Source organism: Trachemys scripta, chromosome 2 (genome assembly GCF_013100865.1).
Source record: "Trachemys scripta elegans isolate TJP31775 chromosome 2, CAS_Tse_1.0, whole genome shotgun sequence".
NCBI lineage: Eukaryota > Metazoa > Chordata > Testudines > Emydidae > Trachemys > Trachemys scripta.
The window spans coordinates 109,723,106-109,748,102 of NC_048299.1; the positions used below are offsets into that span (position 1 = coordinate 109,723,106).

Sequence of the window (24,997 nt, forward strand, 5' to 3'; positions counted from 1 at the left end):
GAATCATAAAGTAGTCATCATCTACAACAACTTGTTCTTGTTTTGTTATTTTTCTCCTTGAATAACACGATTACCATATCTACATCCTGCACTGTATAACCTTAAATGTCAGCTATGGCTCAAAGCAGACTGCACGGGAAAATTTCACTCCTCTCTCCGTGAGTTTTCAATGTTTTCATTTTGCTGTTGTCATGATTCAGAACCAAGGCTGGGATGTACGAACTTTGGAAGAATGTCCATTTTCTGACTGTGATTAATTCTGATCTGAACAAAAAACACTTTACCCTTGTCAAAGGAATATTGATGGAAGCCAAGCACATTAAAAGGCCGTTGTGATAATGACGTGCTAGAGTCACTGTAATGTCAAAATATGTTGTAACAGAAAATCAGACTAGAAGATACTAAGACCTTTGTGCTAGTGTCTTTTCCTTTTTGAACTGTTCAGTGAACCAGCACTAACAGATCTTTAGTTTCACTGTGCATGCAAAAACAATTCACTCCATTAAAGGCAGAAGAAAAGTTGGCCTCAGTTGTCAAGACATTCTGTGTAACTTTTACTTTGCTGTTTGTTTCCCTCAGTGCACCAAACTACAGGTTAACAAAATGAATGTTGGATAATATCAAATGCAAGTGAATCTCCATAACAACTTCCCAATAAGCTGCTCAAGTCCTACTCACTGTTTGAGAAAACTGGACTTAATGTCAACAGACAGACAGTGCTTATTTTTGTAGAACTAGCACTAAACTCCTCTCAAGAATATACCATACTTGTATTTTGTATTTTAAATCTATTCCTTCTACTTATATTTATACCTAATTGGCTTTAACTTTTTCAACTGATTCTTTGATGATCCTATTGTGTATCACAAATTAATTTTTCCATGTGCTGAATGGAGAAAGTAATTCAAAAGTGAAAGAACTACCACTGGTATTAAGTTTAACACTGTAAGCTCTTTGGGACAGGAGGCATCTTTTGATTGTCTGTGTGCACAGCACCCAAAAAAACAACACCCCAGTACCTGATTAGGGGCCTCTAGGTGCTACCACAATACAAATAATAACAATAACAATAATTTTAAAAAACACTAGTATTTTATTTTGTGCTCTTAAACAATGCACCATAACCACTAGCACTTACCTGTAATGCTGTGAAAGCTTTGAAAAGACCAGGACTAGGCTGGCACTTACGAGCATCCACTAAAATAACGAGCCCCAGATCACGTACTTCCTTCCTAGAAACAGAAAGGCAGATATTTCCTAAGCTGCATTTCCTCTTGATAAAAGTATTTACTAAATGTTTATAAAATTGTATCCAAACAAACAGGTTGATGATGGGGCCACTTAGAACAAATATATTTTATTTCCAGTCAGAAATAAAGCAGCAGACAGTATATTATGCAGAAAATGATTACAGTCAGCCCCTCTTATTAAAAAATCTGTTGTAGGAAGCCGGGGTGGGGAAATTCCCTCTCAGAGTTTTCTCCAGATCATACTGTCAGGGATGAATAATTTGCCATTGTATTGTCTCTAGATTCCTTGTGGCCCTTCCCATTCTCCTGCCAGCATAGCTCCCTCTCCAGTTGTCCACTATATCTAGAACTCTGCCTCCCCTCCATGTTTTAAAAGCAGAGTTTCCCCTGTATGGAATGGCTGTTTGGTTAAGATAACACAGCCACAGTAGATATCCTCCGGGTTTATGGGGGGGGGAGGGAGGGAGGGTAGAATAATGATGCACCTAGACATTGGTTCCCCATCCATGTCCAGATCTCTATCCCTGGAGAAGGCTTTCTGTGAGTCTGGAGATAGGGCTGGTGGTGTCAGCCAAATGGTTGGGGTTGCTTTTCTCATGAAAATGTGCAGATTTCTGTGTGGCGGGTTCTCTCTGCATAAGGTCTGAGGGTGCGGGAAATGATCTGGAATGGTAATACTAAGCTGAAATGAGTTCCCACTCATGAAGAGCTAATTGCATGGCAGACTGATGCCTTGGGCTGGCATGTCAAATGGTAATATCCCTATTTTTCAGATAGACTGGTGTAACTGAAATGCTTTCCCTAATATGAGGGTTTTATCAGCTAGATGTAAACATTTATTCAGAGTTAAACTTTGTAGGAGTTGCTTGGCTTTGGGGAAAATTATTAGATCCATAAAAAGTTTTTGCATTAAATAAAAAGGCGAAAAGGAGGTACGATTCCCAATACATTTGTGCTCTTACAATCCGACTTTTCAGTTAGTCAAGATTATAGACTCTGTGACTCAGCTTTTAAAACACACTTTCAACAGATTTGGGTGCCTCATTCCCTTATGCTACTTTGAAAATCCCAGCCCATAACGCTAGCCAATAACACTGCTATTTCCAGCAGGAACTATGGTTTTGGGGACTATTCTAAGGTCTAACTGCACTCGCTTTAAGGGTGAAATTCACCCCTCTGCTGAGACCAACCGCACAGGATTTGACCTTTCAGCTGTTGCACACGTGAAATATGTTGTTTCAAATTTTGTTTAAAAGCTGTTTTATCATCCTCCAGACTCATCTTTACATGCTGTAATTATATAATCTAAATATTGGGTTACATATATTTACACTAAGTATAAACAGCAATTACCTTTAAAGGCATTAATGACATATATACACAATGAACAACTAAACATTACTTTAAAAAGCCAGGGCCATTCCAAGGCAAACAGTACATTCAAAGAATGTCAGGGTTATGAAGCAAGTTCAGAGGGAAAAAAAGGAATTATACTATTAAACATTAAGGCACCTTCACTGCAATGTGAGTGGGTACAACCATCAGACATTAATTTATTATGCCCTGTAGTGGGGAAGTACAGATTTTGGGCTCAATCTAGCTTCCATTTAAGCCAATAGTAAACTACCCATTCACTTTAATAGGAGCCCTAATTCCTCCCCATGCAAAAACATCTTATAGATGTGAATAGAAAATTATATCCTTTCTGCAGTTCCCTTCCTCCATCATCCTGAGAGAAAGGACCACATTCTCTATGGGGGGAGGGATAGCTCAGTGGTTTGAGCATTGGCCTGCTAAACCCAGGGTTGTGAGTTCAATCCTTGAGGGGGCCACTTGGGGATCTGGGGCAAAATCAGTACTTGGTCCTGCTAGTGAAGGCAGGGGGCTGGACTCGATGACCTTTCAAGGTCCCTTCCAGTTCTAGGAGATGGGATATCTCCATTAATTTAATTTAATTTAATTTATTACATTCTACAGGTTTTACAATTAGTTCTGTAGAACCTTACTGGTTTTGTCCCTATGAAATTCTATACGACTTTTCTGTAACAGGTAAGAGATAGATTGTCCAATTAGGCACTGTGACATTATCTGATTAAAATATGACCATGTAGATCATTCTTGCTAGTACTGTTAAATAATTGCAACAAATCTTGTACAAAGTATGTCAAGAAAGGTGTCTATGGAAAGGGTATGATTTGCTTAATACGATTATGCTATTTGTATGCATGAATCATTTTTGTATTTGAAGTTATGAGTATTGGCTCTATATCTAGATTTCAAATGTTTGCTCTTGGGGAAACGCCCACAAGATATTTAGCCTTACCTCACAATGGACCATGGGAGACGCCTATCTATGCTTAATGGACTTTCCTGTTATGACTAAGTGAAATCATGCATGGACATGCGACTTGCCCATGTGACCCCAAACACCATCTTTTACCTGTAATTTTCCAGTCAGAACAATGGGATTCCCTTCAGTTGGCAGAAGCTATAAAAGGCCCTGGAAACATCTCCATTTTGCCTCTTTCCTGCTCATACCTTTGGACTATGGACTTATACTAACAGAAGCATTCTAACTAAGGGACTGAGAACCTTCCAATGATTTGGAAGCTACCAGAGACTTGCCTTAAGCCAGCAGTTTATTCCATCACGGCTTCAAGCCTGAACCAAGAACTTTGCAATTGTATGTATTTGATTCCTTTAACCAATTTTAAATCTCACCTTTCTTTCTTTTTATAAATAAACCTTTTTTAGTATCTAATATCTAGATTGGCAACAGTGTGATTATTGGGTAAGATCTGAGTTATATATTGACCTGGCTGTGTGACTGGTCCTTTGGGATCAGAAGAACCTTTTATTTGATGAAATTGGTTTTTAAAGAACCATTCATCTTTAAGTCTAGTGTTTTTGGTGGTGATATAAGGATTGGAATGCCTAAGGAAACTGCTTTTCTGACTTGTTAGCCAGTGTGGTGAAACAGAAGTTTACTTTTGTTGCTGGTTTGGTATATCTTATGGGAGAATAACCACCAGTTTTGGGGTGAGTCTGCCCTATTTCTCAGCAGTTTGTCCTGAATTTGGTATCTGACCCACAGAGGCACAGTTACAGGCACCACCCCAGCAGAAGGTGATGCAGAGCCACACTGCTGGAAGAAGTGGTGGGGGAAGGGACTGTGACTCAAGGCCTGATCCAAAGCCCACTGAATCAACGTAAAGACTTCCAATGACTTCACTGGGCTTTTGGCTCAGATCCAAAGAAAGGTACAACCCCTCCCTAAGCTCCCTGGCATACAGGGGAATGCATCGCAATGAATCTGGCAGCATGTGGGATCAAAGTTGAGTGGGGTCATGGTCCTCAAGGGGGTGATGTATGGCCCTTGGAGCAAAAAGAGGCAGCAATCTCTTGGCTTCTGTGAGCACCGCAACTGCATCTATCCCTGCTCTTTGTCCCCTTCACATACACGCCCAGGACAGTATAGCCTAATTGTATTTTTCTTTGGTTTTTGAGTCTGTAGAGTTTGATACAAAATTTGTGAATTAGAAACAAAAGGGTTTGTTACACAGAAAAAATAATTTATCTGGAGTTATGTGCCAAAGTAGACTTTCTCGAAAGTGGAGGGACATTTTTCTGCAGTCGTAGATAAACATAGGCCAAGACTATAACAGGGTTCAAAAAAGAACTAGCTAAATTCATGGAGGATAGGTCCATCAATGGCTATTAGCCAGGATGGGCAGGGATGGAATCCCTAACCTTTGTTTGCCAGGAGCTGTGAATGGGCAACAAGGGATGGATCACTTGATGAATACCTGTTTTGTCCATTCCCTCTGGGGCACCTGGCATTGGCCACTGTTGGAAGACAGAATACTGGGCTAGATGGACCTTTGGTCTGACCCAGTATGGCAGTTCTTATGTTGTTATACTAGACTAGATTCTCATCTGCACCCAAACAAAGAAAATGCTTCTGGGTCATCGATCCTGGGATTTATTCTGTAGTGGCCTGATTCGCTCAGGGCTACTCTAAACTAGACCAGCTGGTGAGAGCTCCAGGGGACTTCTTAGCCAACCGAGGAGTCCTTTAAACCAGGAAATTTCAGCTGGACATGTCAGTCAGCTATCCAGCCTCCTTGATACAGCAATATATGGCTTATTGTGAGGGACAATCTGGCCCGCTGCATTTACCAAATATGCCACTGCTTTGAATTAGGGTAGGACAGGGCCCTTCATACACTTGTGGAAGTTGTGTGAAGAACACTGGTCAGTAGTTCTGTATTTTTTAAACTATACAAAAAAATGTCAACAACATCCCCTAATACCTGAGTTATGACGCTCATATATCCACTAATTCATGGGGAACTCTTTTAAAACTATTTTGAGCAGAACTATTTGTCCAACATTGGGCAGAAAGACAATTATATCACAGGATTATATTTTATATTTGGAATGCTTTGATGTTTAATTCAAGCTGCATAGGTTTAGTTATTTTATATTAACTTTTGGAAACTTTTCAAAATTCTCACTATTTAAATAGTACTTTTAAAAGCACCTTTACTATGTTTATTAGTACATATAAAGGCACAGAACAAGACCTACAAGATATGTTAACTGTTGCCAATTTTCCTATCTGGCCAATTTTCAATCATCCTCAGTCTTTGTTGTACAAATAAAACTGTACACAAAGTTCTCCATAAGTTACAGTACTGTTTGAATTTGCACCCTCTATCCTACACATGTGTGCATGTGTAGAGGAAGCAGACTTAAAATTTGGTCCATTACTTATAAACTTAGATGTAATTTCTTAGATATAATTTCATCTGTTTCTCCATATTAAAAAATGGTGTCAATTATTAGAGCTCTCAGAAATTTTAATAATTTTTTTTATTGAAAAATGGTATTTTTCAAATATAAAAGATTTACTGAAAAACTGTTGATTTCTTAATTTTCATTTTTCACAATATTTTCCATTACTTTTTGGTGAATTTTTTTAAAATAAAAAAAATCACATTTTTCATTCCACTGAAAACTAGGTTTGTGACACACAAATATTTTGATTACATTTTAATTTAATTAAACAATTTTAGAAAACAAATTGAAAAAATAATGAAAAAATTGATCCATTTGAACCTGTAAAACTCAAAAAAACCCCTTCAAAATGTTGAATTTTAAGTGATTTTTGTTAAAACCAGTTACACTGGCGATGACAGAACTAAGGCTCCAATCCTGCGAATGCTTACACACCAGAAACTTCACACCGTCGAGTAGTCCCACTTGTGGTGTTATGTTAGTGAGTTCAGCTGGTATCTGCCAGGCTTGGCGACCCTCCCTCCCACTCCCCCCAGCAATCCCTGTTTTTATGGGTTTTTCCATGGGAGCAAATCATCTGAGCCAATATGATTTCTCAATTGATACAAATTTGAGGAAATACTGCAAATGTGTTCCTCATGCACTGTACTGCTTTAACATAATGAAAAATATGTCTTACGTTTTGCAATTTTGCACAGTGGAAAGTGAAAGAGACAATTCAGTAAGTTCTGCTTGTCCATTCCAGAGGTTTCCCCATTGTGGAAAGCAGGAGCCTTATTTATTTAAGTTCTTTTTCTAAAATCCCCAAATATCATGACAGTAATTTGTACCTAACAGCACCACATTTCCTACCCAATTTAAACCTTTATTCACTTGTGGATTTTTACTTGGATTCTACAGCTGCTATTGACTAAATTATGCTTCTTGATGAAAATGGAATAGAAAAAAAACCTACATTATGAGGTTTTCATTTATGAAACTCACTATCTGTAGGCTCGCATCCCTTTAAATAATATGTGAGCCCTCTAGCGTATGTCTACACTACATCTGGGACTGAACCTCCCAGCCTGAGTAACAAACTTATGCTGGTGCTCTAAAAATAGCTGTGTAGACAGTGCTTTGACACTGGGGCTCAGGCTCTCAAGGCCCCACCTCCTGCCCCCCAGGCTTGAGAGCCCAAGCTCCAGCCCGAGTTGCAATGTCAAAGCACCATCTACACAGTTATTTTTAGCATGCTAGCATGAGCACCACCACCACAAACCTATGGCACCAGGCTGGGAGGCTTGCTCCCAGGTGCAGTGTAGGCATACCCCTAAGGGCCCTCACGGTCTTCTATTTTTGACTATGGATAATGAAGTCTGTGCAGTTCTCCTCATGTTTTGATATCCCATGTTTCCCCATAATTTGTGAACTCATTCATATTCAGAGATATAAAGAATTTACTGAATTTACATTAAAACTCTGACTTCACAGTACTAGGAACACCATTCATATTTTACAATATATAACAGGACAGAGTCTGAGGGCACCGTGCAAAGAACTTAATTCTCAAATTTGTGATGAAAGTAGGTAATATAGTGAAGAATGCCAAGTACCTCATTTTCCCCTTCTGCTTTGGAACTCTGCTGAAATCAGTGAACATCCTTTCATTGGGACTTTGGGGTGATTTTCAATATTTTATAGTTTGGAGATATCGGAGTTTAGAGGTGACAGATGAACTCCTGATCCTTGTCCATTTAGACCACTGCTCTAGGTGACACAGTCTTCAAAAGGAGTCTGTTGCATCACTAAACATCCCTGTTACCTGACCATTGGAGTGGGACTGACACTGGCCTCACAGGAGACCTACCTGGTTCCCACTAGCAGAGGAGAGCAAGAAATTAAAAAGGGGGAAATATGTAGCCTGAGCAGCAAGAGTAGCCTAATGGGCTATTATCGACACTAAAGTATACATTCTATACCCAGTGCACATACACTGAGTAGACCACAATACCTGAAGATACCAAACAAAGACAAACGAAAAGCAGAAACCCCCCTCTATAACTATTCTTATTAAAACCAACGAAAATATCCCTCGGACAAACTGTAGATCTGTGATATCAAAGATTAAAGTAGTCAAATTATAGAAATACTGAAAGCAGCTGCAGGAAACACACTCCACAAATAGCTGCAGAAGTCACTGAAATGTTTCCTGGTACAGGATTGCACCCTGCATTCTTTTCACAAAATAAATGTAATCAGTGTTACACATGAAAGGTCAAATTTGCAAAGCAGTCTCACCCTGATCTCTGTAAATTGTATGCACAGTTTTATAAACACAAATCAAATCACTATCTACATGATTTGTGCACACAAAATTGAGGACAGAAATTTAGAGACTTTTTCCTATTTATAGAAAACAACGGGGAAGACCAAAAAGAAATTGAATGAGTAATGAAGAAAGGTAAATGCAAAGAATAAGTCCAACAGGATTCCCAAATTGTAACTCCTCATTTCCAGGAATGGGGATATCATCTATAAATTTACTCCAGGCAGGGAATCAACCTATAAATTCCAGTTCTAATACATTTTTCACCGCCATGAGCCATACACATTCTGATACATATAGATACAATTTCTAAGGCCTAGATTCAGGAAAGCATCCCTGTTCTCGACAGCACTTAAGCACATTTGTAACTTGAAGTCAATGAGACTTAGCAACATGCTTAAAGTTATGCATGCACTTATGTGCTTTACTGAAGCAGGGCCTAATTGCATACAAGGGAACTTTTCATTAATAAAAACAAAAAATTGTTTAGCACCATCCTTTTGAATGTCTATCCAAACTGGGCTGATCCTCCAAGCATTTTGATGCTCTGCCATTCCCAACAGTGAGAATGGCATTGTTAAATTTATGTGACACAGAAGAAATCAACTAATTTCAAGAGACATGTTTTCCAGTTTATTCTAACAAAATGTATTTGTTTCACTGACAAGTTGTGTTATACTTGAAGCTTATCAAAACGTCCAAAGTTAACAAGTATTAACGGAACAAAAAATCTTGTTAACTTTAATTTAAGGGAACGTTGAAAAGAAGTAACATAGATATTCAAATACACTCTCAGTGCATAAAATCTCTTAAAAATAAGAGTAAACATAAAATATCACAGTGTATATTCGACAAACAAATTTAACACTGCTACATAATCAGCACCCAGCCTCAACCTATTCACCAGAAACCTTTCTAAACTCATATCCCCTTACACTGTATGCATTTCACATGTAAACTGTGAAATCTCACAAAATGCTAACTTCCCCCACACACATATAACAGAACCAATCACATACCATCCCCAGTTCAGTTGCCTGTTATTACCTAGAGACCCCTATATTTTGCCTTTTCCCCTTGCTATACAGAGCAGAGACTTGATCCTTCCACATCCTACCTACCCACAATGATCAAAGGATGACAACCTATCACATATTAATCTCCATATACAGTTCAGAAATAACCCCCTTTCCAATGGCACAAAAGACCAATGTACTCCACCCACCCTTTCTTTACAGAATCAAAAATCTCATTATACCTTCCCTATTCACCCTCCCATTATTGAGTCAGATACAGATACTTTCCAGATACAGACCATATGTCCATCTTCATCTACATCATTCAACACACACAGGCCACGGATCTCAAGAGCTCTTCAGTCTCTGGCTCCCCTCACCACCCCACTGCCTTTACCTAACCTTCAAGATTGAAGAGTTGCACAATATTCCTGGCCCCTGCTCCTCTCCTAACTGGCGGCTTAGGAGATCTCAGGATCAGGATCACTAGGTGCCCTGACCTCATACTGCCTTGCACAACTTATGGGATATTTCTTCCTAATGGGAAAGCTTTGAAATGCCATCCGTTCCTCAGGTTCCCCGTCCTGTGAAGTGGAGGGGTGATACACAGAGGTCCCTTTCCTTTATTCAATGTCCCATAGGCCACATGGACTTTATAAAGTGTGCATCAATATACGAAACAAGACCAATTTTTGTAAATAAGTCTTTTAAAAAGTTATTTTAAATAGTGTTAAGTCCTAGATGTTAATGGTATCTTACTATATGTAAAGACTGAAGTTTTACAGTTAAGCTGTTTTAACCTAGACGGACTTCAAAAAGCAGGTATTTTGTGTAAAAAATTTAAAAGTGAACCTTTAAGCCTTTGTCATCTATTAATGGCTTGACAAATCCTCTTCAAACTTAAATAATTTCTTCGTACCCTGAAATTAAATCCCAAAACCACTTCTTGTGTGAAAAGCTATAAAGGGAGTGAACATAGGGACTAGAACTGAAACCTGGCTACAATCTTAACTAGCGAGCTGCTACTGGAGTAGGTCCATAGTAGGGTAATTTTTAAGGACCCTCAACTCAAAAACATTGTTGCACTTTGGTGAATAAAACAACTGTGTACTTTGGAGCAACAAAAACCATTGCTGCAAACAGAAACAACATCATTACTAGATTAACCACACAAGCCTGGACTAGATCTCCAATCCTTTAGGTCCAAATACACCTCTACCCCGATATAACGCGACCCGATATAACACGAATTCGGATATAACGCGGTAAAGCAGTGCTCCGGGGGGAGGGGGGGGGGCAGGGCTGCGCTCTCCGGTGGATCAAAGGAAGTTCGATATAACGCAGTTTCACCTATAACGCGGTAAGATTTTTTTGGCTCCCGAGGACAGCGTTATATCGAGGTAGAGGTGTACAGAAGCCTCTAGTATGTGAGCTGAAATAAAACCAATGTCAAATATCACAGTGCACTATGAAAGAACCAGTCTGATGTGCCTAATTTGCAACCAGCCACTAGAGGGCAAACTGTTCAAACACACTAGTCATCACAATGAGACACCTAAGTAGTTAATTTTGTTCAAATTCAGCTTTTTGCAAGGATTTTTAAATATGCAGATATTTGATAGGATAGTAAGAAGCTATTTTTGAGCCAGAAGGACACAACGGTATGTTAGACAAGCCACATATCAAATAGCGACAGTTATTTAACGGCAATAAAACAACAAACAGCAGCAACAGCACAGCCAAGTAAAGCTGGCAATTCATCCAAACCAACTTTCCTAGCCAAAAATCTTTGAAATAGCTAAAAATGACAGTTTATAATGGAACCTGGTTGCAAACTTAAGCCCTGATTCTGCAATTTACAATGCACAGGTCTGTGATGCTTGCAGAGACCCACATAACTTCAATGGGGCTCTGCGTGAGTACAGCACCCCACCAGGGCATTGTAAATTGCAGGACTGGGGTCTTAACTAAGAACCGACTATTACTGCTCTATAATAAGCCCTCTGTGATCGCAACATCGGTGTCACCTAAAAAATGACCAGCCCAGCTCTCTTCATACCTGGGAATGCTATAGAAATACATCAGAAGACGAGCAAGCTCTGTACTTGTGGAATGTTCACTTGACCAGATGGTATTTCTTGTGCAGACTTGCACCACTGCTCTGCCACCCCGGTCTCGGCTTCCTAACCAAATAAAACACACAAAGAAAAGCCGTTGAGAAAGCATGACTGAGAACGCGCGATTTAGAAGTGTGTGTGTGTCTGGAAAACGACAATGCAGAAACTCTTAAAAGTGAAAATCAGTGATTTTCCATCCCCTGAATTTACCTTATTATATAGATTGTGATCACAAAATTTCTTAATCAGTGTGAAGATCATTCCTACGTATTTAAGTTTCTACTTGTGATTTTGATGGGCAAGGTATCTAGCTGGTGTAAATTGGCTTGGCTCCATTGAATGGAGTTGTCAATTTATACCAGCTGACCCTAGTATCTTCTAAAAATAACTTTTTCTATTGCAATAAATTTATCTTGGCTATCTTTAAGAGATCTGTGTATATACACTATGCATGTGTGTGTTTATGTTTCATTTATCATCAGGCACATTGTTATCTGTAATTACATACCACATAGAGAAATGACTCCAGACTGCAGTAATTCCTGGTTGATTTCAAGTAATTGGTTTGGTAATCTGTGGCAAAGGTCTCCAGCATTTGTAGGCAGCAGCTCACTCTCACAATGGAATAGCTCAGGAGATGCATTTGTAATTGTGTTACACTCACCCTGGAAACTGTTTCTTGAGTCTATTACCGTTGAGTGCTGAGGAAAATCTGGCCAAATGAAAGACAACTGGTTAAAATTTTTGCTTTTCTGTGTATCTGAAAATTGCTCTTTAGGTAACTTCCTATCAACATGTAAAAATTAACATATATTTGTATATTAGCATATATAAACAGAACAGAAACCATACATAGATTATATTAAAAATAAATTAAAAGAACATTACAGTTATAAAGTTAAGCTCTCAGAAGTTAGGAAATTCCAGAATGAAGGTTGCCCTTTTGACCTGTGCGTATGCATGATTCAGTCTAATTATATGATCACAGAGTATTTTCTCCACCGGACCCCTGCTACTCTCAGTGCACAAGAATCCTTCTGCCCCTGCCCTGGCTTGTTCCTGGCTCCAGTCTGTTCCTATCCTCCCCAGGTTCCTATGTCCGTTCCCCTTCTGCTCTTATTCCCCACGCCCAATTCAGTCCCTGTTTCTGTCCCCACACCCACTACAGCTCCAGCCTCCCTATTATACTCTTCACCCCTAGACATTCAAGTCAGGCTGTTCCGCCTTCTCATTGGAGAGCCAACAGGAGGCAATCTCCCTGCTCTCAGCTCTTGTGCCCAGCACTAGTGGCCCCTAGCAGTCATGAGAAGCAATTGCAGGGAAAATCCCTTGGCTGGAGCATACAGGCTCTGTGGGATGGTGCACGAGCACTCAAATTGAGTAGGAGATGTATTGGGACTGAGCATGCTCAGTAAGGATGGACTAATCCAAGAATAATGCTGCTAGCATCTAATAAACTTGCACTGAGCATGTGGGAACTGAGATTTCCAAAGGTTTATAGTTTGGCTAATTTGGCACAAAATTTCACAGGGATGGCAAAAGGCATATCACTGACATGATAGTGACGACCTCTACCAAATTTCAAGTCACTGCTTCGATGCATGGAGGTGCTGCAGCTTGTCAATCAATATGTTATAATAATTTTGTTAATGAATATGGACAAAACAATGTATTTTCCCTAACTTTGTTCTTGGAAACAGCTAAACTGCTTTAGCTGAAAATCTGGAAAAAATTCAGCCTGAGGCAGAAACCCAGCATGGAAAATTTCAACCCAAACAAACAGTTACAATTTGGTAATGTTATAAGCAACAACAAACAGGGTTTTAAATTGGTGACCCTTAACTATAGGTGTAGCTATCAAGTCTGCCTATACTAAAGTTTGCATATTAAATTGAATGAAAAACACTGGGATTAATGTCATATTCAGTTTGAGAAACAAAGCACCCAGAAGTCTGGAAATTTCAATTTCAACTCTGCTATGTTGTGCTTATGCCTTCAAATATGGTCAGGGCTTAATTTGTGCCAAGGTTTGCCAGGACTGAGCCCCGACACCTCTAGGCTTGGCAGTTCATAGCCCCGGCACCTCTGGGCTTGCTGTATCAGTTATGAAAGTAAAAAAAAAATTGCTTGAGCCCAGGCACCTCTTTCATTACAAATTAAGCACTGAATATGGTCTTTCTTTAAACAATTATAAATTATTGTTAATATTATAGAAGCGGTGATAGCAAGTCCATAGCCAAGACTGCATTCAGATTTTTTTCTTTTTAAACATAAAGCAGGACTAAAGCCCCTGCAATATTAATCATTCAGGGAACAATTAACTGCATTATCCATTCCATTTTTAAAGAAAATATTTACAGACTTATGCAGAGTAAATATTTTTAAACGAACCCTAATTGAAATGGTCCTGAGCATCTTGCTTTTTTTGGCTCTCTGTGCCTAAAGAACCTCAATCATCACAAACACCAAGCTTCTCGCACACACATAAATGTAGTTCCGTTAACCTCTCACAGATAGACCACTTTTCAAATGTTTAATGTTAACACAAAGTAAGTTATTCTCTTAATTTATCATTCCTTTATGTGGCTCCATAAAGAAAAGCCAATGGAAATGGCCAGGATCAAGTAATTACTTCTTTCCTGTGAGGTTGCCCAACCTGCACTGAGGCTGGGATTGTTTGCAGGCAAGCTGGGGTTTGTCTTGTCAGCCCAGTTTGGCTGCCATTTTCCACCTAAACATGCCCCTTTCCATTTTACAGTCTTTAATAGCAACAGGGAGCAAGCAGAAGGAGGAAGATTTACAGCCACATTGGGTTGACACAGCCCGCTTGCATTGCACCTCAGCAGCAGTAGTAATATACTGCAGTGATGGGGGCAGGCATATAAATAGATTACATTAGATAGTAAGGAGACACTAGATCTGATTAACTTCTTCCAGTTTCCTAGGCAGGAGAACCACTCTGATGATCCATATTTTTACATGTAAATAAATATATACAAAAACACAGACAGAAGGGAAAGCAGAGGAAAGAAACATGGAAGAAAAGTTCCTTGGCTGACATCCCACATTTTGGAGATGTCTACGTCCCACAGTGCAGCACTCAAAGGTACATCAACAAGAAACAGGGAGAGATCAGAATTTGCTAACTTGGAAAGGAAAATTCAGGTGGAAAATGGCTATTTTCAAACATCGGAAAGACTATTTCCAGCAACAGAGAGAAAAAACAGGAGTTAAAAGCTATAAAAATACACAGTACTTGACATCCTCCCATGGCACTTTATATTACTGAAGGATTATAGATAAAAATCAGTATTTATGCTGGTGTTGCTAAATGAGCAAAACTGAGTTAATTATGGAACAACATTCTTGGCACAATGAAGCAACAAATGGCAGTGTAGTTGACTCAATGCCAAACTGAAGCTGTGGCAAGGCATCCAATCAACTGCAAAGAAGAGGAAGAACTGTATGGTGGCCAGGGCATGGGACTGGGAATTTGGAAACTTGGGTTTTGCCCCTTGACTTTGCCAATGTACTTCCCATAGCCTTGACAATTATCACTGTAATACATCATTTTATTGTTACTAAAAAAAATAAAAATAAAAAAAATATCTGAAAACGGCTTTAGCCAAATCAATACAACTATACACGTGGGACAGTTGCTCAGCTGGTATAAATCATCATAGCCCCCTATTAACATCAACGAAGCCCCACGGATTTACAACAGCTGAAGAACTGGCTTGAGTTATTTATTTATTTGGAAATGTTCTGAGACATTGGGACTGGCAGATGGCTGCAACGGTCCTTGCAGGTCTTGGCAGGGATTAATGCCAAGGGTGCGTCGTAGCTGAAAAATATGCGAAGTGCTTGAACCCTCTAAACTCTCACTAGGTGCAAGGTCAGCTGAGGATGTACAGCACCTTGCAGGATTGGGCTCTGCGTTTTCAGAGGAACCACTAATCTGAAAGCAAGGCACGGAACATAGGTTTATATTTTAGAATAGTTTATAATGGCATCATTTCAATGCTTTCTGGGATGTAACTGGTTGAAAGTACTTTATCTGCGGTTGCTGGTCTATTCCTTCTTCCAACTGATGGAGAGGAGGTAGAAATCTTCTCTTCCCATAAAACATATTAAAAATCACTTTCCTGAGAAAGTTTTAAATTTCTCTCTATCTTTGCATCTGTGCTAAGAAGTCTTCAGGATCTCTGCTGCCCCACCTAGGCACCACAGCCATGGGGACAAACGCAAACCCTGAGGGAGCCAGACTTAAGAGTCTGCCCTTCCCAAGGCAGAAAGCATGATTCCACTTCGCCAGCTGCTATGTATAGCAATTGGAACAGTAGGCCAGGGAAAAATGCAAGGGGAGGCAGTCCTGCCCTATTATCTTGGGGGAACAGAGACTATTCCACCTAATAGACAGACAGAGAGAGTGGATGAGCCATGCTTCATGAGGACAGCTCTGTTCAGTCAGAGAATGAAGACAAGGCCACCAGGTCAAAGATAAACTCTCCTGCCCCAACTAGCAACTAAGATAGAAAGTAGCAAAAAATCTCCCATGGAACTTCCCAAACTAACTGGAAGATGAGCTGGAAGAGACCCCATCCTAAACCTGCTCCCTATGCTGCTGGAGCTACACAAGTTTTGCTACCGCCCTGGAGCATGAGCTGTCCATCTCTACCTGTCATGCAGCTCTGTGGTCTCCAATCTAAACTAGGCTCTAGCACTCAGAGGATAAAGTGACATGATGTAGAGCCAGTTTATGATGTCATCAGAGGCTTGCAAGCCCCTTGCAGCAATGTAAAGTTAGGTCAAGATTTGGCTTTTTAATACCATTGTCAGTTTTTACAGAACATGGCTCTATATCCTAGCGTAAACCATTAATCCAAGCTATGATACCATTGATATATGTCACCATGAATACAGATTTGGTCAGAAACAACGAGGAGTCCGGTGGCACTTTAAAGACTAACAGATTAGTCTGTTAGTCTTTAAGGTGCCACCAGACTCCTCATTGTTTTTATGGATACAGACTAACACAACTACCCCTCTGTGATTTGGATATTAATTACATCAAACTGTTCACTGAAAGAACGAATGGTGAAACCCAGCCACCTTATCACTCAAAGACTATAAAAACACTATAGAAGGGTGTTCCCAGTTTCAGTACTTGTGCGCCAAATTTTCAAGACATTATTTTAGGTGTTAATCCATGGCATTACAGAATAAAACAACATCAGTAGATTAACATAATCTAGCAATCACCAGTAGCAAATGCCCTGTTTGGAAGCTGAGAAATCACCTGAGATTTCTCACCACACAAACTGGAACTGGGGGGGATGAGGGGGAAAGAGGAAATCTCTGTCCAGAAACACCTCTCCAGAAACACCCCAGTGCATAGCTCAAGATGCTAATAAAAATTATATACTACAAAACCCCATTGTCTTGCTATGATACTAAGCAAAAAAAAAAAAAATTTAAAGAGGATTCTTATCTTAGAAATGACCCATCAATTTCTAAATAAATAAATAATGACAACTTCTGCATTTCCCTTAGACTTGCAAGCATAACCTCTGAACTCTAAATGAGGAAAAAAGAAAACTCTAACTCCCAGAAGCTGAATCTGTGACCCCCGTCACCTCTGCTGCCAATCTTAAAATCAGTTGACCATAACATGACAATTTTTTAAGCAGAATTCCACACTGAAGTCAATAGAAAATTTTACTTAAAAACTTATGGCATGTTCTGGCCCACTGACTGACATTTTTATATTTTTATTGTGGCTTGATTCATGTTTGAAGATACAGTTGATACTGTGATAAATACATTACCTGAAATATAAGAACAAAGAAATGCTGCAGATGAGAAAAGACCACACATTTATGAAGTTTCTCTGTTGTTTAAATGCCATTAAATTACATAGAAGCAGTCTTGTAAAAGGCTATCAACAACCATTAAAAATATGTTGCACATTATTTGTAATTCAATACCATGTTTGTTATAACTAACCACACGCTTTCCCTTATTTGAAAAACAGGCTCAGATAACTTAGATTGGGAGGGCAAAGGTTACACTGGGATAATGACTGTTTCATTAGAAAGGTGGTATTCATGGTGTTCTCAGGACTGCATTTCACAGCTATTTAACACTTACTTCTCCATTGACAATTTGCATTTAAAGGTAGTTGATTTTTTTTGTACTGATCCAAACCACATGAAAAGTAACTTGAGTTCTTTTTAATGCTATAAATACAAAGTATAGAGGATAAATTCCAGACTTTCACTACATGCCCAGCATCTATGCTTTTGGTAACATCTGTAAAACGCCAACTGACTCCAAAGACATTACATGGGATTAACTGAGAGCAGAATTTCATAGGTGTTTCAAGAAGGTTTTTTGTTGAACTCTGATCAATTTTTTTAAAAGCAGAATATACGAAGCATTCTGAAAAGCATATCTTAAAGCAATGGAAATAAAATAAATTTACTTAAAGTATTAAAACAGCAGTAAAATAGATGTAATAATAAATATAATAATAATAAATAAATAAATAAATAATAAAACTGATGATGTCACTGTTATTTGTGCTTTAAATCTGAGCTCAGAAAGCAGGAAAAAAAAGTAATTTTATGTACAAAGTTGATATATGTTGACACAGGCAAGCTAAAGATTTTATAAAAAATAAAATCCATGTTGTAGTTTGGTTTTTACCTTCATCCTCTTTGTTGCATTTGTTGCTTTTCACAGTAATGAATAAATGACCATTGGAGTCCAACTTCCCCAGTCTTAAAGCATGTCCGTTTAAGAGCTTTTTAGGGTTTGCACTTGCTGAACTATCTGAGAACAACCTTGGACTATGATCCTTACCATGTGAACTCTTACGTGACCTATCTAAAGACCGAGACCTTCTCGGTCCAGCCCTGCAATCTGCTACTGAGAAAGTTTCATGAGGTATAAGCAGTTTTTCTGAGGCCTGTGAACAATCTTCAGGCCTTATGACCTCTATTGTTTCCTCCTTTGGTGCAAGTCTATCAGCAAGAGAATCTTCCTTCTCAATTTGTTTCTCACGAGATTTGCTCTCAGAGATTCTCAAGTCATCATTCACTTCACATGAGTCCACTGTCTGGTCTGAAGTCTCCTCATCTACAATTGACTCCTCTGAGCTGGAACCAAGATTCATTGGGTTTTGCAAAGCTTCCATGTATGACTTTCTAAACAAGCGTCTTGTCTCAAAATATGAGGAATCCCTGAGTTGTCGTCTTCTTGGACAAGGGCTGCTCAAATCCGTGCTGAAAGTTATGCTTTTGATGCTGTTCTTTCTCTCCATTATGGGAGATAACGCTCCACCTTTTAATACTTCAGATGTCATTTCAGGCTCAGTGGCCTGCGGTAAAACCCTCTCTATTATGCTGGGGCAGTCCTTAGTCAACGTGCTGAGATTTACATATTCTCCTTTGCTCTCCTCAGCTGGGATCCCAGGGAATTCTAATTCAGCCCTACTTTCTGCAGTATGAACTGGACTATACACTTCACTCCCTTGGTTTCCATGATTATCGGTAAGTGTTGCTTCTATGACAGTAGAGCCAGTATCATTGGAAGTGGAACTGTCATGTGAACTATTGCTCTCCATGGTCTGTGTCATTGTTTTCACATCAGTATTATTGCTGATTAACCGATCGAGGAGAGGGTTACTGGAATAATTATGCAGGATTGTTTCAGTTGTAGGGACAAAAATAGGATTCACTATATTCTTCCAAGGTGTTCTATATACAGCTGGGCCAGTGGTAAGTAAGCAGCTTTGCAAGGGAACACTCTCCCTTTCACAATTTACATTTTCCAAAAATTCTGCGGTGAAAACACATCCATACATGGTTTCAGGTACAATAACTTCTTCCATTCCTTGTCCATGTCGGGAGAGGCATTTTAAAACTAGTTTTGCTGACTGCTTCCCAGCCGGAAGAATTTGTAAGTAGAAATCCCCTGGTTTCAGACGGACTCTGTGAAGAGATGCTAACTGTACTACCACTTTTTCATGGATGCACAGTGGCCAGCCTTCATGGTAGAAAATAAGACCAGTGTATTTAGCCTGTAAGGAAAAGAGAAAGCAAAATGTCTGAGGAAAAAATCTTTATCTTGGGCGACAGATATACTTGTTACAAATATAAAACAGTGGGGTCAAATTCTGCACTGACTACTCCATCATTGAGTTCCATGCAATTAGACAGGGCTATAAAAGGTTTGTGTAATATAAACATAACACAATTTAAATAGTGTGTCTTAAGATAAGGGGATATGAATATTATTCCTCTTCCCATTAGAATAAGCTATTAGTTTACTGTTACATCATATCTTGCAGCCTAATTACATTAATAGAACTGATAATAGTTCCAGGAGAAGGTAGATCTCTGGGGTATAGAAAAAAGGGCAGCAATAGGCCACACACAGACATGCAGATAGGAGCCATTAGGAGAAAGCTTAAGATAAGCCAGAAGGATAAAAATGGCAGCAAAAATAAAGGAATGGTAAACTCTTCCCTTCTAACCTAACATTCAGAGTCACCATTGCTCTGGGCATTCTCACAGTCAATGAGAAGCAAAATGTGGACAATACTGCCTATGATGTGTAATAAAACATTTTTTAACGCACACAAACTACAAATTTCCCACGCTGGTATTTAAAATAGTACCAGATGCATACTACCTGGTGGGTGACAGGAAAATGAGGCAGGGGCATCAGTGAGATCCAGGGTAACATTCTGGTAAGAAGTCCAGGTCCCACTCTGTCTATAGCTGCAGGGAAGGGGGAAGGTGCTGACCCTGCTTAGGGAATTTATTTTTCATATTAACCCCTGGTTTGCAGGTGTCTGATAAATCTGAAGCCCCTCGCTCTGCCAGCTTAAAGGGAGCTATTTCTCTTCCCCCATTTCCCCACTCCAGAGTCTTCAGGCTGTTGGGGCAAAAGTATATCCATTTCTTCCTCTAACCAGTGACCTAGATGTTGCTGGGTGTGAGGGGGATGTCTCTGCTACTGTACCCACTTCCCATCCTCCTGGCTGCTGTGAGGGGAATGGAGAGAGGTCTTTACTATTAAACCCTTCCTCCAGTTTCCTGACTGTTGCAATGGGGGAGGTTTTTCACTACTGAGATTTTCCTCCCCTAAAAAGAACTTCAGTACCTTCCTCTGATGCTACTAGAAGTTTTCCCAAAAAGCAGCAGAGTGAAAATGCAGTATTGCCAACCCCAGGCATTCAGAATCATAACACAGGCCCACAAAAATCACAAGATTTTAAATATATTTGGGGGTTTTATTTTTGAGCACTTAGGGGTAATTTCTACTTTTTGTCTGAAACCATGAGAGCTAGAAATTTACCTTAAAAAAGAAAAACAAGATATTCTCATATTCACTGCTGCCCACAAGAATGTCACCTGGGCAAAGCTAAGAGTAGCAGTAGAGGTACTGGAGTTGTCTGGCAGACTCAAAGACAGCACAGCACTGGGTCACTTTTGGAAGGTTTTGTTTTACAGCCATAAGAGCTCAAGAATTTTTTTTTTTTTTAAATATAACAATGAAAGCTTAAGTTTTGCAGAAATTGATAGTGTCTTAAGACCTCTAGGGAAAATTTTCTACTCTTTGCTAGGGAAAGGCTTTGGATTTTTCAAGCTTTGTACTAACATTAACTATAATTTTTGCACTTGAAATCAAACTAGTTCTGGTTCTGAGCAACTTGCAGGAAGTTTTAGAATAATCTAATCAGGCATTGGGGAAAAAAAACAGTGAGAAGGAAAACCATAGAGTTAGGAAGCAGGAAGGACTTGAGGCTTTGGGATTGAAAGGGGGAGCACACCCTCTCTTTCCCACCTCCTTGGGGAATATGGTCTTATCTCCTTCTTCTTTGAACTTGTATGTGTAGGTCCCACCCAATGAGTCTCTACCATGTCCCATGGAATGCTGAGCATCCCACACGGCTGGCGCTCTTTCCTACCTGGCTGGGTACACTCCCCAGTTTCCCTATGCCTGCATCCCTTTCTCAAGAGATTCTTCCTACTGAGCCTCATAGAGCAAGATGTTTTCTTGGAACTAAAAACTGAGTTTGCCTGGGCAAAGGGAGTAAAGCACTGATCAGTTCATTCCATTGGCTATGCAGAACACTGCACAATGTCTGCATGCTATTAGGCTGAGCAGAGAAATGCATGAAAAAGTGGCCTTTCCTTTCAAGGGATGTGTGAGGAGCATAAAAAGAATAAACCTGTGATTTCACAGATAACTGGTAAAGATGGAGAGGTATCAGAGTAACCAAAACAAGGAGGGTCTCCAGCAAATATGTCCATGACACCTTTATCTTGAGGAAAGGGTGAGATGGGGGCAGAGATGGGAGAGGAACCTGAAGTTCATTTTACACAAAGATTCATTGTTTGTAGTTAAGTTCCAAATATTGGGAGAGCAAGGTACTTGCTTGAAACACCCTGTTTGCTTGCCAGGAACGGAATATTTTGGTCTCCAATTTCCATTCACTCTGCACAGTCTCTCTTTTTGCCTATATATCTCTAATGACAAATGACTCTTGCCATTTGGAATCACCATTTATTTTCATATATGCCCGACTGCCTCAAACATTCTTTTGGATTTAAGACTTATTCAACTAATGCCACAGTAATAGCAAATGCATTAATAAAAAAACAGCAATAAGGTTACAAGAGTGAAGGAGATGCGCATTCCCTTCCCCTTACTAAAAAAAGCCAGTAGTACAGGAACAAAATATCAAGACTGAATGTTAGCTCAGCCAAAAATGCACCTGCTGCAGAATCCTCCTGCATCTGGGACTAACTAATATAACATACAACTGACAGGGTCATAACATGCAGGCAAAAAGATTTAAGGACTGTAGCAGCTGTAAATAAAGTAATTTATACAAACTGTACTATCTGACAGATAAGGAAAGCTCTGCATGTTTCAAGAAAAGTTATTTTAAAATAAAATAAAATAATCCCACCATACACAATCTTGCTTCTTTCTATTCAGTTTCTGTTAAACTCTTTATTAGTGGTCACTAATGCTAACATATATATGACACTGTTTAGCTCATAAGAGAAATATTTTAGTGACATGATGGGGAGGGTGAATTCTTCTGAGAGGATCTATACACGGAGGGGAGCTCCCCATTCTCACTAGCAGGGTAGTGACAGCTGATTCCTTGGTACCATCACCTCATGCCACAGATCCTAGGCAGATTGCAGGTTAGGGGCACATAGCCCCACCATCCCACCTTAAATCTGCTAAGAAGTAAATGCAGTGTCTGGTTCTGCAGGGTGGGGGGTAACCTCTGCCCTCCTCAATGGTACCATGCAAGGAAAACTCCACAAAAGGAACCTCACAGCTTCCCTCCCTCCATGGCTGCCTCCTATTGTGCTTTCATGGTGTTGTGTGTTTTTGCCCCCCATTCCGCAAGAAAGGAACAATTTCTCCCTTCCCCTCACCAGTAGTTCTTTCACACAATTGTCAGAATATACATTCAGTCGGGGGGAGAGAGGGGGAGAAGATAATTCACCCAAATGAAAATAAGAAGCAGCCCTCACTATTTTTTTCTGCCTCTATTTATTTCCCAGCTTTTAGTCTAATCTAATTAGTCACTCTTCATGGCAAACACAATTACAGCTTATTTCTTTTAGTATTCTGTAATAGTAAACTCAGTGTTTAAAATTCACAGTAACAGATGAAAATTACAAACAGCTTTAACTGTTTGGAATGAAGGCTAATGATCGGTAACGTTACATAGCTTATGATGAAGAGATTTCATTTTAAAGTAAAAAAAGTATACTTGTGAAACTAGAAAGGTGAAAAGAAAAACAGTCACAGAGACTGGTGTTATTTACATGTCACTACAACAAAACAAAAGGTTTGTCAAGGCTTTACTGTAACATTCTTATTCTAGAAATCTACTCATTTTGACAATTTCTTCATTATTTTTGGAAAAAACAAAGAAGCTGAAATTTGCAGTTTTATCCCTAACACTATATGGTCTTTAACCAGGCAACATTCACTTGCAGAAAAACCATCTTTTCCCAGCTCCTCAGCTAATGACACTTTTAACAAATTGTTGAATTCTTCAGAGACCATGAAAGGTGATGAGAAGTTCAGAAGGAAGTCAGCCATCCAGAACTGGATTTAAAAACTGTTAAGAAAAAGGATTTTCAACCACTTCCAGACTGACAATGAGATGTGCTGGTCCAGTGGGCATAAGAGGAAAGAAAAAGCGGAGGCTGGGAATGTTGGAAAGCAGCTTTCAATTGTTAGTGCAGTCAGCTTCACAAGCTCTCTAAAAATAATCTGTCTTGATACCAAAGAAACTCTATTCCCTAAAAATCAATCTAAAGAATGACCTTGCTAGATTACCTGCTACTAAACATGGTAATGGCTGTTTCTCTAGGCATAACTCATACTCAAACTCCCCCGAAAAGTTATTGTAGCGTTACTGAGGAAACGTAATACTACTTCATATGGAGAATTCACTTGTAGAAATAGAGTGTCAAGCAGCAGAGAAGGAATTACTATTTCTCCAAGAAACAAAGAACGACCCCCCGCCCAAAAAAAATTATATTGCAGCCATAACAATCATCACAAAAATACATCTGGCACAAGAAGACCAACTGGAAAGAGACTGGGTGAAATCCTGGCCACTTGAAATCATTCAGGGTCATTTGTACAAGGTGTACCAGTCCACACTAAAGAGGTGCACATTCTAGTAAACACTAGCATGTTGGGCACTAACTGGCCTGTGTGGACCCTCCTGGTGTGCACTAAAAGTTCCCTAGTGAAAGTTAATATAGTCCCACCACAATGTGCACAAGGAAAACTTTTAGTGCACTCCAGCAGAGTCCTCATGGGCCAGTTAGTGCACAACACACAAGTGTGCACGAGAAGTTACACCCTTCTAAGGCAGATTAATGAACCATGTAGACAAGCCCGTACTTCAGGGAACCAGAATTTCACCCATTCATTCTAACAGCAAATCATTATGTAAAAAAACATTTTTAAATGATACATTACATGTAAGACAAATATTAAAATGATGCAAATCTTCCAAGTACAATGCAGGCATCTCTTGGACTTCTTTGCTAATTTAATATGGTAGAAGAAACCACAGGACCTTCATACACAGAAAAGCATCAGATTACGTGTGGTCAATAGAAAACTAAATGAGGTCACTTTAAGAATTATTATCCATACCATGACCAGATGATATCTGGAATACTGTAGCAGGTTCAATCTGGTTTTCCCACATTGGATCTTAAAAATGGGTATTGGCAAGTGGAAGTGGATCCCAAGGACAGGGAAAAGACTGCTTTCGTAGCAGGATAAGGTCCGTGGTAATTTAAAGTGATGGCTTTTGGCTTGTGCAATGCACCAGTCACATTGGAAAGTGTATTGCACAGCATGCCGCTCTTAGTCTGTTATATCTATATGATATCTGGGTGCATGCTAAAACTTTTGAACAAGAATTGATACATTTAC

The 24,997-nt window shown here is 39.4% G+C and overlaps 1 protein-coding gene across 4 annotated transcripts in view; it reads right to left on the reverse strand.

Annotated features, from left to right (window-relative positions):
• The window catches only part of PLEKHG4B (pleckstrin homology and RhoGEF domain containing G4B), a 126,559-nt gene that overhangs the window by 56,523 nt on the left and 45,039 nt on the right, over nt 1-24,997 (reverse strand). For all 4 annotated transcript variants that reach the window (XR_004644561.1, XM_034761400.1, XM_034761401.1 and 1 more), the window contains exons 3-6: nt 18,200-19,574; nt 12,000-12,203; nt 11,434-11,557; nt 1,139-1,232 (exon numbers count right to left, since the gene is read on the reverse strand). Coding sequence is in view for 3 of the 4 variants with exons in the window: in XM_034761400.1 (XP_034617291.1) it covers nt 1,139-1,232; nt 11,434-11,557; nt 12,000-12,203; nt 18,200-19,574 (1,797 nt within the window). In the remaining variant the exon portion in view is untranslated. The remainder of the gene's footprint in view (nt 1-1,138; nt 1,233-11,433; nt 11,558-11,999; nt 12,204-18,199; nt 19,575-24,997) is intronic.